This window comes from Thunnus albacares, chromosome 10 (assembly GCF_914725855.1).
Source record: "Thunnus albacares chromosome 10, fThuAlb1.1, whole genome shotgun sequence".
NCBI classification, from domain to species: domain Eukaryota; kingdom Metazoa; phylum Chordata; class Actinopteri; order Scombriformes; family Scombridae; genus Thunnus; species Thunnus albacares.
Genome location: NC_058115.1, coordinates 9,487,505 through 9,505,778, shown reverse-complemented (window position 1 = coordinate 9,505,778; position 18,274 = coordinate 9,487,505). Strand labels below are relative to the sequence as shown.

The following is an 18,274-nucleotide window of genomic DNA, read 5'->3' as shown; positions in this document are numbered from 1 at the left end:
TAAAGCAAAAGTACAGAAGCTAAATGTACTTTAAGTATCAAAACTAATTGTTCATTCTGCAGAAAAATGGCCCCTGTAACTGATATATTTTATATCTGACATTATTAGATTGTTAATACTGTTTCATTCATGTGTAAGCAGCATTAGCTGGTTGAGGTGGAGCTAAGGCCACAAGATAAACTTTATCTGGGGGGTCGTGAGATGATTAATGGGTTTGGAAAGAGGAAAAAATTAAATCCCGCTACAACAATTTGCATTAATTTTTTTGGGCTTTTCTCTCATTTTACCTCTTTGGGCCTCAAACAATTATTTAAATGGAGCCATCTGAGGTGTTTCGAGGTTAAATCATTCTTCGGTGGACCTGCAGTTACTCACAGCCGTGACAAGTGGGGACACAAGCAGACGCTGCTTTTTGTAGAAGGTCACAAGCCAAAAGTTACTACAGCTGTCAAATGAATGTAGTGGAGTACAAGTATCAAAGTAGTAAGTAGTAGTAGTAAAATAGAAATATTCAGTGCAAGTACTTCAAAATTGTGCTCAAGTACAGTATTTGATTAAATGTACTTTTCCTCACTGGAGAATTTGAAAAAAAAATTTTTTATCTCTTCATGTCATCAAATGCTTTATTGTTACTTATAAAATAAAAGGGAAAAACGAAAGACTAATTTACATTGAGGCGTACTCAGATTGTACAAATATGACATGTTAAAAATTAAAAATTCATGTCAGAGGAAGACAGTTTAAGGCAGGCAAGTAAAACATTTGTCATCTGCCGTCTAAAAGAGTTGCCTTTACTTCACAGCTTACATTTTCTCATCACACGTACACAAGCATGTTCTCAGTCACATGTCACCAGTCTGTCTTATTGATCGGGTGTCAAGGACACTCACACCTGCTTTATAGAACGGTGAGGAATCAGCTAATGAAGCTGTTTGCATCAACATACTGTGAGAGCTACAACAAACTCATCCTGCAATCTGTCCTGTCAGTAGGAAAGTTCTGTTGTGTCAAATTAAGGATCCGGTGATTAAAATGTTGAAAGTTTTCTGCAGACGTGCTGTGCATATTTTTATCAGGCTGATGGCACAGTGTTTGGTATTTCAAGCTCATCTGTCATGTTGAGGTGTATATTCTAGGTTGAATATTACATAGTGTCCTTCAGGCAACCAAATATTCTTGCAAAAAGACCCTGTGAAGCTATGATATATGTGACCATGTGCTATTTTCTTTATACTTTGAGCTGGTGGCTCTCTTCAATGCAGGATTTGTTGAGTGTGTTTTTTATACATTCAGAACTGTAGCCTACATGAGTCATCAGTCTGTGTCAGAGCCATCTTTCCCTCGGCTCAGAAAGATCATGAGCGGTGGGACTTAGGGGCTCCGTCTGGATAAGCAGCCAGTGGAAGCTTACCTAATGCAGCTACAGCACTTCAGCGCCATCCAGTGGCTGAATTGGGAAGAATAATGAGGAATGATATACTGCAAGTAGCAAGCAATAAGGTCTGGCAGCCTTTATGAAGAGTTTTCTTCCCTTTTGGGTGAATAGAGCTGCCATATTAATCTGTAAAAAGACCAGGCTGCCAATTGGTTATAAGTGTAAAGTAGAAAAAGCAACCAGTCCTTGCCACTTAGGCATTAAAACATTTCTAGCAGACTTCTTGTGCATAATAGTCTCGTGGCCTTCAGCAGTGCAAAAACAAATTGACATACTCCATTGGCTCCCAGCTCACAGACAGGCAAGCCAGGGTCAATGCAGAATGCAGTGGATCTATACTGGACACAAATAGCAGACAGAGATACATCATTGATTAGCTGGCGGCTCCCTCAACCAACACAAGTGGCTGGACTGGAATGCATCATAAAGACATTAGTATGAGATTATGATATCTGGCCTTGATATCTTCGGAATCCATGTGAGGCATTCTTGGGGGAAGAAAACAGGAGAGACTGAATGTCCATCTGCCAGGCCGACAGTAATCCCAGTGCTCTCATTCCCAGGAGGGGGAAGCTCTCAGCCACAGCTGCTGGTGGGTAAGAGTGGGAAAAGGAACCTAAAAATTGTAACTTGAACGGGTTTCACAAAATTGGTGCATGTGTGGAATTGGTCTAAAATTAACGAGAAAATCTCCTGCATTAGTAGAAGAGCAGTAGATATTAATTTGGAGAATTATATCAAGCAAAGAAATGGCATTGTTAGGGAAATATTTTTTCTCACTTTATTTCTTATTCGCAGTATTTTCATTTTCTTCTTTAATGAATAATACAATAAAAATGTTACAAGTTACATGATTACACATATAATATATTGGTCAAAAGGGACAGTAAAAGTAGAATTGGTATGACTAGTAAATAATTATCCTTGTACATCTGTATCTCATTCATCTTTTGGCCTGTTCGAGCCAAAATGCTACATATATGGTCAAAATTGAGTTTTTGACTTTGTTTTACCATATAAAATATTATTAAAATGTTATTATGCTATAGAAATGTATCATTTTAAAGCATGTGGCAAACAGCATGTAAAGGTTGCAAAACAAAACAGAGCTAAGCTCTTAAGTTAAAGCTAGCTGGAGATAGCCACAGCTAGCCAGCTAAAGCTCAACTGACCTAGGCCTACTCCTTCCTACCTTTTTTCTATTATTTAAAAAAAATGAATTTTGATGTTCCAACATCTCAGTTATTCAGTTTGTTTTCCCCTATAAACAAGACAGTCGCTAATCCAAAAATGGTGGAGACACTAAAAAAGCACAGCAGCTAAACTACTCCTGCTAACATATTAGCCTAGCTTAGTGATGTAGCAGAAACTGCTACCTCAGCTGACCCCATAAAGGCTTTTTTTTCTGCATACTTAGATTGTCCAAAGGTAGATTCATGATTCAAAGCTAATTTGTCACATGTTAATTTCTCAATTTGTGTAGTGAAATGCAGGGTGCATACTCTAGAGGAATGTACTAAAAGGTTAGTGTACAAAAACAATAACTTGTCATTTTTCCACCAGTAGAGCGCTGCCTTGTCCTCCTCCTCATCTGCCTAAAAAGACATTCAATTTACATTCTATCTCTCTGTTACACAGTTTGCCAAACCAGCCTCAATTCTTTAGGCTAAACTTAGTTACTGCTCTCTGTCTCTGTAGGGCAGTGTTGTGTTCTGCTGAAAGTCTATTACAGTAACAGCTCCGTTTCACATGTCCATGCTAATTTGAATTCAGCAGTCACTTGACGATGGCGTCATTGTTTGGGGTGCGAGGCCAGTAAGTAGAGGAAAGGCCTGCTGGGGCCTGCTAGGCAGGACCAGAGGCCTCAACAATTGCCAAGTCTTTCAGGTCACTGAGTTTTCGGGAGAAGGAGCTCAGCCTTGTGCTGAAGGAGCCCCTCTTCTGACTGTGATCTTCCCCACGGGCCTTCAAACATGAAGCACACAGACCCTTACAGAGGCCCCCGAGACGGCCCCGGAAATGGTTTCCGATGAAGCAGTAGAGTATGGGGTTGATGGCTGAGTTGGAGAAGCCCAAGCAGAGGGTGAGAGGGGTGAGGTTTTGGATGGTCCAGTTTATCCAGCAGCCGTCCAACCATCCTTCACTCTTCAGCACATCCAAAAACGTCACGCAGTGGAATGGGAACCAGCAAAGGAAGAAGGCCAGAACAACCGCAGCCACTGTCCACAATACCCTCTCCAGCCCTCTGCCCTCCAGTGGTCTGCCCCCGCTGGAGCTGGGGTTCACACAGGGGGTCGGGGGTCTCTCTGGTGTACCGCAGCTCTCCTTGGACTCCAGTGATTTAAAAGAGGGCATGCTGGGGGTGTGTGACGGATTCTGCATTCTCACCAGCCCTGTATCAGCCAACAAATGTCTCCCAATAGCACAGTAGCAACAAGAGATGACAAGCAGTGGCAGCAGAAAGGCCAGAACAATCTTGATGATGGCCAGGGTCAGATACCAGGTGTGATCAGGATAGAAAATCACACAAGCCTCCACATCAAGCGCTGGTATGTGTTGAATATCCCTCAGAGCCAAGGTGGGTGCTGTACAAACAAATGCCAGAACCCACACCAGGATACACGTGAGCCTAGCACGTTTAGGGTCTCGTGCACTCTGGGAGCGGAGCGGGTGTACGATGGCCAGGTAGCGGTCCATGCTCATGCACGTGATGAAGAAGATAGACGCATAGAGGTTGAGGTTATGGAGAGCGCCACAGATTTTGCAGGCCACCCAACCAAAGGGCCAGCTGTAGCCTCTGGAGTAGTAGACAGCCCATAGCGGCAGAGACAGCAGGAACAGCAGGTCAGACATGCACAGGTTGAGCATGAAAGTGTTAGCTACAGTTCTCCTCGAGGCACTGCCATGAGCCAATACACTCAATGCCAGGGCGTTGCCTATGGTGCCCAGCACGCAGATAATGCTGTAGATGGAGGGGATGAGGGTGGTCATGGGTACAGGAGGCCAATCTTCGCAGGGGGCCAGAGAGATGTTCAGATAGATCTCTGTAGTGGTGTAGGGGGAGGAGGTGGAGTTGAAAAAGGAGAGGGCAGTTGGGATCGACATTATGGAACTGGATGTACCCTTGCGTCACACAATTCGACTTCCCCCCTCTCAGTTGTTCAAGGTCAGCTGGAAATCAAACAAAACAGGAGGGCATTTAAAATTTAACTACCTTTTATGGATGATGGAAAAGTTTTCCCTACACAGTAATCTTTAGTATTTGGCTCAAGCGTCTATTAGCTGTCCTGCTTGATAACAAATCAGAGCAAAAACATATTACACCATTCTTGACGTTGGCCACTAATGAAATACATATGAAGTGGTTGTAAGGATCCGGCTGCTTATTGGATTCCACTGAAACATCTATTTTGTTTTAATGCCTGAAACAACGTTTTGAAACATTCATGCTTTAGATGAAAAGCTGTCGGCTTAATTTTAGGTTTAATCGTTTTACAGGAATCTTAAAAGTCAGTTAAGCTGATCCAGCACCCCAGAGGAATGTATTATTAATAACAGAAATAATAACAACAAAAAGAATTTAAAGCAGGCAATCCGAAAAAAGCATAAGTAATAACTTTCCCCATACTAACATTAAATAAAAATTATTCTAAGACAGTTAAATTAGCCATAAAAAAAAGATCAAACTAAAAGTGATATCTTAAAATTAAACAAGATTTAATGTATAATTTGTGACTTTTAAAGAATTCATTTTACCTACAGTGATTGAGTGTCCAGTCCAAGCAGTCAAGCGCTTTTCAATGCTTCTTTTGGCTAAAGTCCATGTCTTGACAGTTTCTCCTCAACCCCTCTAAGAGAAATCTGCAAAGTTGAGTCCCCTGGACTGTATCATGCCTCTGTGCGCATGTGTGTGTGTGTGTGTGTGTGTGTGGTGTGGAGAAAACAGACTGAAAGGCTCTGAGAAACCAGATGAGGCTGGGGGTCTTATAGCCCCCAAGAGCCTCTTGATGATTGCACAACAGGGAAGTTGCATACACGTCACACCTTCATCATTTCAAAGGGGCTGGACTGTACCTGGACACAAGCCAGCCTGTTGAGAGAGAGAGAGAGAGAGAGAGAGAGAGAAAGAGAAACTCTGTTTTCACTCTGTCCGTCCTTTGTGTCCGCTCTTCCAGATACCAGAAAAGGCCAAAACTGAGAAAATCGAGTCAAGATGTGTGTTAGAGTAATAGCTACATCTCTACTGACTGCATACACACAACCACATGTCATACCTGACCATAATGAATAGCACACCAGTGTGTTTGAGGTGTCACACTTAAAGCCCTAACTGTCCCCACCGGGGCCTCTGACCTGAGAAACAGAGGCTGTGTGTTAATTAGCAGAGCCTCACACTTTCTGTCATATTCGTTCTGCCAGCGGTCAGATAAGCCATGGGAAATATTTACTTTGTCTCAGCGGAAGTCAAGCCAGCCACTGGGGTAGAGGGAGAGTAGGTCGGGGGTGGGGGTGGGGAGGCACAGTGTGGAAGATGAATGAGGAGGAGGACGAGCAGATACTGCAGGGAGTGAACGAGAAGATGAGAAGGAGAAAGAGGAGGGTAAAATAAGAGAGAAAGCGGAGATTCCCTCCAGTGGTTTTTCATTAAAGCCTCTGGTGAATGTTAATGAGGGATGCATGCACAGCTCGGAGACTGATTACATCACAGCTCCTTTGATCAACAGCGTGAGCATGCATCTCTCTCTCGCTCTCTGTGCGCACACGTGCATGTACGTGCGCATGTGTGCGTCTATGCCTTGATACTCGTGTGACTGGATGTACTTAATCTCAGCCTGGCACGCATGCATCGACGCGGCAAGCTCGCCTATGTTTACACGTGTGCTCGGATGCGCACTCTACTCCATTGAGTATCTATCAGGATGTGACATGTTCTAATAGCCGTGGGAACGCTGACGGTGAAGAGGATGGATGAAGGCGAGACAGAAAGCAGCAGATTTTGAAGGCCTCGAATGAAAAGCGCTGTTGTTGCCTTCATGCAGCATATGTGAAATCGGGAATGTGGTGTTATGTCGCAGAACTGTTAAAATGGGCTAGTTATGCTTTCCAAAACAGAAGGTTCATAATGCTGTGTTCTTCCACTGGCATGCTGGGTATGCACAGTTGTTCTCACACACACACCACACACACACACAGGACCCATTGGCCCTTGGTGATGACATGCAACAACTAAAAACAGAGATTTATGGTGTCATGCGGGCCAAAAGAAACAGACGATAGAAAAAACAGATATTTGTCTCTACCTCCCCATAGTTCCACTATACTACTATTAAGGTAGCATACAAAAATATGACTAGTTTATAAAACATGATACATCCTTATAGATTAAACTATCCAACAGTATATAAAATAGTTAAACTCCATTTCCACAAGCTATAACATTAAAATTCTGCTTGCCTCTATTTGCATCAGGGGTGAGGAATGAGGATATTCTGCATAATGAGGGCTTTTACTGCTTAATACTTCAAGTACATTTTGCTGATAATACTTATACCGCTAGAGGTAGCATCAGCCTGTGATCCAGGCTGAAATATCTCAACAACTATCAAATGGAACACCGTGACATTTTGTACAGACATTCGTGGTCCCCAGAGGATAATGACTTTGGTGATCCCTTGACTTTTCCTCTAGCACCAGCACAAGGTCAAAATTAACATTTTTAAGTGAAATGTCTTGACAACAGTAGATGGATTGCCACGCAGTTTGGAACAGATTCAAATTTTCCCCCCCCTCAGAATGATTTTAATGACTTTGCTGATGATCCTTTAAGTGTTCCTCTAGCGCTATCGTCAGGTTAAAATTTAAATTTGTCTAAAGTTTTAGTTCAGGGCCAAATTCTGTAACATACCCATCATCTCCATCATCCATCTAGCGTTAGCATATAGCTCAATACAGCTTGACAGAGCAGCTAGTATGGCTGTAAACTCTTAGTCTGGTTAATAGAGGTCTTTCACTTACAACAGTATTTTCATAGTGTTGTATTACTACTACTACTTTTTTTCTTCCACCACTCCTCCTTTATACAATCAAAACATTACATATTTAAAATGAAGAAGTCCTGCTTGGAATATACACAGTCTATCTTACTTTCACTTGTTTTTATCTCAGAATTGCTTCTGTTTACCATCCTTTGACCTTTGTCATCAGTTGGAGGGGCATTCTCATTTTATCCTATCCACAGACAATCAATTAAATTGGATAGGACTGCATTCATAGATACTTGTTTCACTCTTTATGGCATTCATGGCATGTACTAGCATGTTGCAGTGTTAATTCTACTTGCAATTTCTTTTTTTTTTTGTTGGGTGTTGGATGCTCAAATTGAAAGGCTGTGTGATAAACAGTCAAAACAGAGTCTGTGTGTGTTCGTCTGATGATCCAAACACAGGGATTCTGTTACAAGCAGTGTCTGTACAGGCAGGAGATAAGAAGAGCAATGGAGCAGAGAGCATCAAACTCTAACTTACATCACAACCCTTACTGGACATTAATCTTCCAGCCAATTATTTTTTCAGTCTTTTATTTATTTATTTTGCTGCTGTAGTTTGTCAAAAGTCTCTTTTCTTTCCTCTGCACTCATTAAACTAAAGTATATATAACAGTGGATGTTGCTGCAACCAAAAAGTTTTACAGCAGAACGAGCAGTCGATTTGTTTTTTTAAAGAATGACACACACACACACACACGCACACATTGTATGGGCACATTATGTGCAGTATGTTTCCGTTGCACAGGATGAACAGCCAACATCTGATTTTATCTACACGCATTGAGGAGAAAAAAAAAAAGAAGGTGAGGAAACTGGGTGCACAAGTACATGCGTACATGGCCTACACAAATAAAGAGGAGGAAGATATGCTCAAGTAAACATATATACAGTATTCACCCTTAAATTGCTTACATAATTGTAATGTTTATATTTTTTGCTGATTAATGTGCTATGTGTTTATTTGACAGCGGGGGTCTCTCTTGCTGGCTGGACCCTGGGAAGATAACCACCCCAAACCATAACCCTCACACAGTCCTCTGTGGAAAATCCGGCTCTTGGGGGTGAGAGGTGAAAGGTCAGAGTTTTGAGCCCCGCTTCCTCTCTGCTGATCCAGAAAAAATCTGAGAGCACTCTGGTCAACATGACAGAGTCCAGTCTAACATTAGTTCTCAGAACATTAATATACGGTAGCTGCTGTTTGTGTGGGATGCTGTAAGGAAGGGGGAGGGAGCCCATATGCGGAGGGGACCCTTGAGAGAGGTGAGGCTAGGCTATACTTAGCGTCACATCTTGCCGCGGGGCCCTGGAACCTCTAGCACTGGCTCTCAGCTTATAGCAACAAGATGTCCATCTTTCCGAACGAGCTGTGAGAAGAAATGACTGCACTACTCCCTAGATTTTCAGCATTCCCGCTTTTTCTGTTCAGTTCTATTTTGAATTGAGCCAGTATGTTCCATGGGGTTTTATTAATGCTAGGGGATAACGTCTTTTTTTATCAGTACATTTGGCAATTTGTCGAAAAGAACAGCACAGTCACACCGGCCCACAAGTCCCTTAACCCCTCGACTCAAAGGAGCAGCACAAACTTTAACTCCGATGCCACAGGAAGCTTGGTCCCATGTGTGTTTTTATCCATGTTTAACAGTAGGAGAGATGAAAAAATACTGACTTGGAATTGATCTGACATTTCTCTTTTTTTCTCTTATACACATGTGAGCAAACACACACACACACATAGAGTACCAGGGTCATGACCCTAGTCAACCTCATGCAGAGTTTATGAGGTCCAGGGAGCTCCGGTTCCTCTGAGGAGCAGTAAAAAGGCTATAAAGATGTTAACAGATAGCATGGTTTCTGGGTACAAACTGTGTGCTTACAGAAATAAGCAAAAACATGTGACACCTCAAGTGCTTTACAAAGCATACATGACATTCCCAAGTCAGAATGAATACACACGTTTTTTGCTCAAACTTTCCGAGTTCTTCAACATAATCATTTCCATGACTAAGATCTGTCCTTTCGTACTGTATGTACATTACATCTGTTCTTCAAATCTGAATGTTAAAGTCAAAGATGTTGTTTCAGCCAAACGTAATTATTGCAGCATGTGGGATCAGATTTACTAGCAGTTTGGCAATTTTCGCTTTACTGGCAATGGAAGCAGTTTTCATACAGTTTTACATACAATATTATAAGTCAGTTTCTGACTTCATACAACTTGGTGAGTAAACTGTGATCCAGCATGTAAAAATAAGGTTTCAGCTGATCTCCAGGTACTACCCTGCTTTCAATACTTTAATCCTCATTCATTTTTTATTGAAGATTATACATTTATGTAGTTACTCTGAATGAGCCTGCATTTTTACTAATATGGTCTAAAATAGACTTAGCAATATTTTTTTCTTTCTTAAATATACAAGTTATGTTCCAAACATAAAAATGTTATAATCTCAGCATATTGTAACCATACTGACATTTAATAGTTGACAAGATTCAACATGAATTCATGAAAAATATAGATTTATTAAGGTTCTTAAATCAACAAGGGAAGACAATTTTTGATGTAACAAAATGAAACAGCACTAGTCCATCTTGTGATGATTATTAGCACGTGTAATATTTTCTGCTTATCAACGCAGTGGGCTAAATTACAATAAATAAAAGCACCATGCATTCATGACGATGACAACCGCAGCACAAAAGCCAGTATCTGTTAAACGACACAGACAAGATGAAAATGACACAATCTGCCACCTGTGAATTAAAAGACTTGTCGACAGTTGTGGGTGTATTTATTTTTCACGCTTCTGTTCTTTTACGCAAACTAACCTAGTTCTGCATACTGGAATTCACTGCATTCTCGCTATCTTGTAACTGTTCTTGGACCTTGCAAATATAAATGATGTGGGCAGAAGAAATGAGAACGGAAATGTTGATGAAAGACTTCTTAACTATGCCTTCTTGCCTGCATGATCACACTTGCAGGATATATAGAGTGTTTGTCAATCTTTATGAGATACGATGTGATGGCAGTGTGGGAATGAGCTTTCTCCTGAGGCCCGTTGTGGTCTCTCAGCTGCGTGTGCTGTACAGGTCTTCATCCTCTGGGTTGGACTGACCAAAGTCCATGAGAGCTGGGTCTGGCTTGAAACCAGAGCCCCCTAGAGGACAGCAAGAGAAGTGCAACAAAAGCTTAGTCACAGCACACAATTATGACTTGTTATACTTTTGCTTCCTCTTTAATACAGAATGACTTTCCGATAAATGCATCAGTGGAATAAACTTAGATCCTATATCATCAAAATTAGAACCAACCACAAGTACAGTTCAGAACTTCAGTACAACAGACATTGAATGCACTCAGATCCACACATGCAAAAAAACTTAACTCAAACTTTACTCAAAAAAGACATGAGAAATAACAGTAGTTGATTTCTCTGTTCATCTTTAAGCTAGACTGTGTAGCGTGTATAAATATGTGACTGTGGGTCAAATGTTTGACTCAAGTTTTAAACTGCATATATCCACTCTTGCTGGTAGCATGCCATCTAACAGAAGATTCAGAGTCACACAGTTTAGACTTTACAGGTTGCAGAAGTCTTACACTCAACAATCTGTGGACAAACTGTTGGCGACAGGTTCTCCTTATGTGTGTTAAACTGTTCATTCTGTAAACACCTGTCTATGTCTAAGACACTGAATGTTAAGGAATGAAACTGAACACAATGCATCTGTCAGGGTTGGCTTGTGACGTAATCTGATTTAATGGGATCTTTTCTATTGTCTGTATCATTAAGATCACACCTACACACAAAAACAAGACCCAGCACATCTATCTAAAGGTGACTTAGAATTCAGGAAATTCTCAGAAGAGATGCAGTGTGTTCAGATGTGTTGGTGTTTGTAAGAATCAGTGCCTATTGTACTGGGTCAGATGACCAGACATCATCTTCCAAACAAAAACTGCAGCAGGTGTTCACAGTACCTTTGTTGTTTTCTGCTGCAGGCTGTTCAGGAGGTGGTGGTGTGTGTGTCGGGGTTGGTGTCTCCTCTACAGCAGCAGCAGGCTCAGGTTCAGCAGCAGGTTCAGGCTCGGCTGAAAATACAACACAGGGTCAGCACCGGGGACATCACTGATGTGTTTCTAAAGCTGCTGATACAGAAGTGGAGGTTTAACGATCATTGTGTAACAACTCCATACTATATACTTGTATCACTATTAAGTATTTATGTATTATATGAATAATGTCTGACTTTTTAATGGGTCCATGTGGGGGCAGCTTATCTTACATCTAAAATGCACTCGTCATCGCGCATGTTTAGAGGGGTTTGTCTTTCCTAAGACGTGATGGAAATGACACATCATTTTGACGAACTGAGTCAAAGTCAATTTTCTGCACTTAAGTAGTTTAATTTCTAATACAGAATTCATTTTTATACAACGGTCTATTTACATTACACCCTTGTTTTAAAACGGATTTTATTTTTCAAGTTTTCCAGTGATAATGTACATAAAAGGCAGAATTGGTTTATAGCTTGCCACTGGGAATGAGGTTATATTTTAGATGCAGTGTGTTTTGTTGCGGCACTGATGTCTGAATGCAGGATATACAGTCCATCTCTGTACCAGCAGTGGTTGTCCAACAAAGCAGAATAGTTTTGGCATTGGTTTCGTTTTGCATTACTAATGCACTTTCTGCTCGTTATGGGGAAGAATATTAGTGGTACCTGCTGGCTCTTCTGAGGTCTTTGGAGCAGCGGGTTCCTCTGTGGAAGGAGCGGCCTCAGCCGGAGCAGGCTCAACTGGAGCAGGATCTACAGTCTCTGGTTCTAAGCTCGGTGTGGGATCAGCTGCGCTGGCTTCAGTGGAGACATCATCTGATACTGGTTTTAAGGCTGAGGGCTCCTGACTTTCAACTGGGGCAGGCAGTTCCTCGGAGGGAGGAGTAGTTTCTGCTGACACTGCTTGTACCGCAAGATCTGGACAAGAGCGGAAATGCAGATTATCATCAGTAGATGTCTTTGTGTGATTGGTGTATGAAACAAAGCGACGGAAACAGAGAAACAAGAAGACAGAGATCAATCTGTGATACCTGTGTTGGTCTCTGTAGGGGCCTGGTCAGGGCATATCTCTGTGAGTGTTACTGATGACGCGTCCTCTGTTATGACAGTGACAATGGGCTCATCAGAGACTGGAACAGGCTCAACTGATTCCACCTCAGTCTCAGAGACTGCAGTGCTCTGGGCTGAGCTGTCTGTGGTGGAGCTGGGCTCTGAGGCATGGCAGGGGGCAGACTGAGCCTCCTCAACTACTGCAGGCTCTGGATTTGGCACTGTAGCCGTCTAAAAAAAATTCAATGATTAAAAATGTAAATCTGTTTGAGCAAAACTCGCATAGATTGTGCCATATAAAATTATTGTTATGAGTTTTAAAATTTGATTAATCACAGTGGAACTGTACTTGTCAGAGAGAGAAATAACTAATCTATAAAGAGAAAGAAGCACTAGATTTCCGAGTTTCTTGAACATTTCATTTCTAATGTGTTAGATTTATTACAATGACTGGAGAGAAAAAACCCCATAATCGCTTATATTTGCATTTTGCAATTTAGGCATGCAGCCAGCACTAAAGACTGACATTGAGTTTGACAGCAGTATAAGCATTCATTTCTAGATCACAAAACCTCCAAGTAACTATGTCATAAAGCGATACTGTCATAAACGGGCAAAATGGAAAGGAAATGGAATATTACCTATTAAGACAGAGAAGGGGTTTTCTGCACAAGTCAAATATGTAGGGGTGAAATCATTCGGGGGAAAAAAAGAGTAACCGACTTTTGCGTTTAATCGCCGTTTTGGTTTTAGTCATAAACAGTAAAACGGCTTTACAGTACTTTCTTTTTTTAAACTAGCTGGTTGCATCTGCATATAATGCTCATAATAAATCTGTTCAAATACTAGAATGACTGTTAACCTGTGGTTGTGAAGCAACAATCTCTTTGGCAACAGGCTGCTGGGACTTGGAGGTGAGCAGTGAAGAGACGGCAGCGCTGCTCCACTGCCCTGCAGCATACACCTTCTTGCCCGTCACCTTGAGAGCACAAAAAAAAAGGTGTTTAACTCAGAAAATAATAAGGTTTTTGACTGGTGTTGCCAGAGTAGCTAATGAGATGTCAGCATTTGAAAAAGTAGATACCTTAAACACGGCCACTGCTTGAGCCGGGTAGCACACTGATGCTCCTGCACTCATCAGGCCCAGTGGAACTGCTAACCTCTTGAAACGAGAGCCTAAAATTAAGTTTTACAACAAAGAATGAAAATCAGACTGACACACAGATTAAATCCTGAAGGTGGACTTCTGACAGACATCTGGTAGATTTACTGAAAAGGGGTCTTTATTAGTGATGGAAATTGAATTTAATAATATTAACGCTCACATGTCATTTAACAGACTCCCCAAAGAGAGACAAACACACAGAGCGAGCAAGACGAAAGCAAAGGGGAGATGAGAACTGAAACAGAAACTTTACTTGTTTATGTGCTGTTATTCTTTGAACTTGTGTGGTTTAGCCATGAAGCGTATATAACATCAGAGACAAACTGTGGTCTCTGAAAGCTGATGACTGGAGATGAACCCCTCACAGCTGTCTCACATGAATGGGTCATATTCAAGTTACATATGCAGCCAGTACCTGTGACATAAACACACCAGCTGTATGAAAGGGGTGTTGTCTTCTACAAAGTGAAAGAGTTATCCAAGACTTGTATGCTGAATAGATGGTATGTGGAACTGTTGATTACACAATAGTTATTAGTGAACTAATAACCACAAATCCAGATTCAGAGTGAATAAATGAGAAATAATAAAACATGTAATGCTTGGATCACTATGTTAGGCTGATGTACTCTACATTACTACACATCTGTATGGCAAATGCCACTCAAGATAAAGCAAACATGACATTACAATAGATTCATGACAGTTTCTTTTTCCACTGATGCTAAACAACAGCTGTTTCAAATAATGACACATCTGAATGCTGCAAACTGACAATCTAGTTTTCCAGTGGAGCAAATTCTTATGCAATCATCTAATATTTCTCTGTTTTTGGTTGCCTAAGAAAGTAAAGTATCAGTTACAGAGAGTTGGACGTGTGTTATCAACCAAACTATGTTGAAGGTTTGTACCACATGCTTGGTGAGATGTTTGGTTTTGTTTACTTTTACTATTTCTTTATTCAGTTATTTTAAAGTTGTTTGTGTAAAGGCAACACTGAACACTGATGTATTTGATTTTAGGGCTATAGTGAAGGATTATTTTTACTCTGATTAATCTGCTGATTATTCTCGATTAATCGAAAAAATAATAGTTACAGAATACCCATTACAATTTCCTAAAGTCCAAGGTTAAGTTTTCAAATTGCTTGTTTTGTGTGACCAACAGTCCAAAACCCCAAAGAAATTCAGTTTACTTTCACAAAGGCAAAGAAATGACGCACATCCTTACAACTGAGAAGCAAGAACAAAGGAATGTCTTCCATTTCTGCTTGAAAGATAACTTAAAGGATGACGTTATTATCAAAATAGCTGCAGATTCATTTTCAGACATTTGGCTAATTGATTAACTGTTTGAGCTCTATTTGGTTTACTGCATTTAAAGAAAAGAAAACTGTAGGAAAACCAGTTTGTACCAGAAAATGATGAGTTCTGGTATCAGGAAATGTTTAAACAATGCCCTGCTCTAGTGCAGCAGTATGTGATGTACATGTACTGTAAAAAAAAAAGTTTGGATACATTTTCTCATTCAAGTGAAGAGGAAGGTGTGTCCAAACTTTTGAATGGTGCTGTATATAAAAATGTAATGGCAGCCGCTGTAGTGAAGCATCTTACTTGCTCTACCTTAATAATATGCTGAAGTGATGTTTGGTTAAAAGTAGTCCAGTTTTTAACCTGATAAATACACAGCTTAACAGCTCACGAATTAATTGTTCCCTGTAGACCCAGAGCGTGTGTGATATGGTGACTGGGGATCAGGTTACCTTTCCGTGCCAGGAACATGCCAAGCAGGCCAGCCATGGTGATGGTGCCAAATCTGGGTAGGAAACCTGGGGGAGGGTCTTTCAAGTAATAGAACACATCTAGGAAACAAGTCACACAGGAGCACAGTTAACATGCTGAAAAATACTCTACTGACGTTCTCAATTTTGAGCTGATGTCTGACGCTATTTGTTCATGTGGGGCCTTTGTTTACTACACTAGCAGTGGCAACACAAATAATAACAATCACAGTTATATTATGTGCAGCAGTATCACTAACAGTAGCAGTAATAGTCACGTTGGTAGCAGGGATGGTAAGAAGATTACATAGTATACCCAGTAATGCCAAGAAAAACATGCACAGTCACAAATTCCTCATTTTGCTTGTGAAATGGGATCTGTGTGCTACTTTACTATGTAGTCTTGCATATTATAAAACCAATTACTAGAGGGGTTATCAAATAAAGGCATATCTAGATGGCTTAGATATGTGAGATTTGTTTTTATGGTGTCAATATAAACACACAAGTTTAGGCCACCAAGGGCACTTTGCTACATACAAAACCCCCCAAAGGCAGTAATAGAAATACTACCATCATAGTTCCTCCGTTATTCAGCCTAATAGCTTTGTAAGGAGGGGAAAAGTTTTGAGATTCACGGAGGGAGAATATTAGTTATGTATGACACCTTGAGGTGCCTACTGTTAACTCACCCTCTCCAGCATGGTATAGATTTACACTTCCCCTTTTCACAGAGACACAGGCTCCCTGCATGAAACAGAGGACAAACCTTAAACCACTAAAAACAGACCATCAAGACAACAACAATCTAGATAGTGCTGGAATGGATGCATCTGAGTTAATGTGAGGTGTTTTTTTTCTATTCCTTTCTTCTTGTATCAAACTGTCAAATCTCTTCGCAGCAAACAGTACAGCTGCAGCGTTAACTGCTTGAACACTATTTCCTGTCTGACTCCTGAACTTTGCTGTTTGCAAAATCATACCTACACAGAGCACTTGCAGCACGTGGGACTGTGCTCTGTAACCACAAGTGAGAGGAACAAAAAAAAAATCAAGGTTGGAAAATTAACACTGCAGGTGTGAGATAAGCTGCTGCTGTTCCATTAATATAACACTTCCTTTGCTATTTATACTTCCAGTGTTAGAGTGGATGTGAAAGTATGATGTAATTCTGCAGAAAGTGGCGTTGTAGTGATGTAGATTAACTTAATTGGAATACCTTTACAGCGTGGACAAAGGGTAGTATGCTCTCTCTCGCTGTAGTTAAGCCACTCTCAATAACACCAGGTCTATCTGGCACAAAGTGAACCTGAGTAGAGGGTGGCAGCGGGTTGTAGATGTTCAGCTGGAGAAAGAGGTAAAGTCAGCATGTTATTATCAGGTGCAATAGTCAAGTGGATGGCGAGGAGTTGTCTCCCGCTATACTTGAGTAACTGGGAAAGGCATGCCTTTTCTCGAGTTATCAGCCCATCAGTGGACACTTCGCTCACGGTGTACACTCGGATGGAGGCTATGCCCAGCACCGTCGGGACGGCCACCATCACCACCTAGCACACAATAAAAGTAACTTTAGTATCCATCAGCCCGAAGCAACAACACTAACCACTGACACTACTCACAGATTACTCATGTGGACCACTGATGGTGAGAGTTAGATTTTGTTTAGTTTACACATATGCAAAAGACAGAAATTGATATACACATAAACAACGGAAAAATGTGATGGAGAGGTGCAGAAAACCCTCGAAGGGGCTTGATCAGTGTAAACCTTACTCGATAGGAACAGGACAACCTGTAGTCAAAGTGACTCAAGTGCACAAGTATGACAATGAGTAAAAGTTCACATTATAAAGAATTGCCTGTCTTCCCGGTGTTAAAGTTATATTGTAATATATATATGATATTATTTAATTAATATTATTTTTTGTAAACATTGACTTGTACGCATCATTTTGATGTTGGGAGCGTCTTTTAGTGGCTTAGTTTACTGTTTATAATCTATAAAAGTGCGTCACAGTTTATCACGTGTTTTAATGCAAAATCTATGTTAACTAAAGCTGTTATATGATGTAGGGGAGACATAAGTACTAGTGCCTCAAACCGTACTTTCATACACCTCAGGAATAAATATTTTAGCTGTTGATAGAGACATATTCAGCAGAAGTGGTCAGCTTTAGTAGTGAACAGCCAACATTACAGCAGCATTACTGGATAGTGTTGATAACTTTAACGTTAACGCTGACGTTACCTTCACTCACTGTGTTAATGTGGCGGCTGCGAAATGTGTTCAAACTATCTAATGATAGCTAACAAAGCCAGTGCTGACGAATTTCAACATTTAGCAGCTGTTATGCATGTTTAGGAGACAATTAATGGAGGGATCACTGCTCAGACTGCTGTCAATTAACGCAACAGAACGCTGTGTACTGTAACTGTTAGTTAGCGTTAGCATCAACTCATTCAGCCAGGCTAACGTTAATACAGTAGCTTAGATAGCTTTTCATGCCGTCAGTTCATGTTTGCATCAATGGCTCCGGGATAACAGACGTTAACACACCGCCAACGCATTTCTTGTAAATATAAACTTAATAATACAAAAACTTTGCCGAAGAGAAAATGTCAAGCATTCACCTTGGCCGCCATGACAGCGCTCCTCCTTCTTCTTTAGGCTCCGGTGAGCGACTTGGACTGGTCCAAACACGGTCAGCTACTGCCATCCAATGGACTGAACTGGTA

The 18,274-nt window shown here is 41.0% G+C and overlaps 2 protein-coding genes and 1 long non-coding RNA gene across 4 annotated transcripts; 1 reads left to right on the top strand and 2 right to left on the bottom strand.

The window, feature by feature from the left end:
• Positions 1–554: 554 nt before the first annotated feature.
• On the top strand, positions 555–10,144 carry LOC122990346. Its single transcript, XR_006405326.1, has 2 exons — positions 555–2,027; positions 8,450–10,144. It is a non-coding gene; the product is annotated as an uncharacterized LOC122990346 (long non-coding RNA).
• Positions 2,242–5,507, bottom strand: LOC122990345 (type-2 angiotensin II receptor-like). 2 transcript variants are annotated; one of them, XM_044363673.1, is made up of 2 exons: positions 5,192–5,507; positions 2,242–4,606 (listed from the first exon to the last, which is right to left on the bottom strand). In XM_044363673.1, the coding sequence occupies exon 2, from the start codon at positions 4,538–4,540 to the stop codon at positions 3,281–3,283; it is 1,260 nt and encodes a 419-aa protein (XP_044219608.1). In that variant the 5' UTR covers positions 4,541–4,606; positions 5,192–5,507; the 3' UTR covers positions 2,242–3,280. The 2 variants fall into 2 exon arrangements, with proteins under 2 accessions (XP_044219608.1, XP_044219607.1); XM_044363672.1 differs by having other exon boundaries at positions 5,196–5,503.
• Positions 9,985–18,271, bottom strand: apool (apolipoprotein O-like). Its single transcript, XM_044363671.1, has 11 exons — positions 18,170–18,271; positions 16,987–17,085; positions 16,758–16,883; positions 16,231–16,285; positions 15,521–15,619; positions 13,678–13,769; positions 13,456–13,572; positions 12,575–12,824; positions 12,210–12,461; positions 11,467–11,577; positions 9,985–10,642 (listed from the first exon to the last, which is right to left on the bottom strand). The coding sequence occupies exons 1-11, from the start codon at positions 18,179–18,181 to the stop codon at positions 10,554–10,556; spliced, it is 1,302 nt and encodes a 433-aa protein (XP_044219606.1). The 5' UTR covers positions 18,182–18,271; the 3' UTR covers positions 9,985–10,553.
• Between the last annotated feature and the right edge of the window lie 3 nt (positions 18,272–18,274).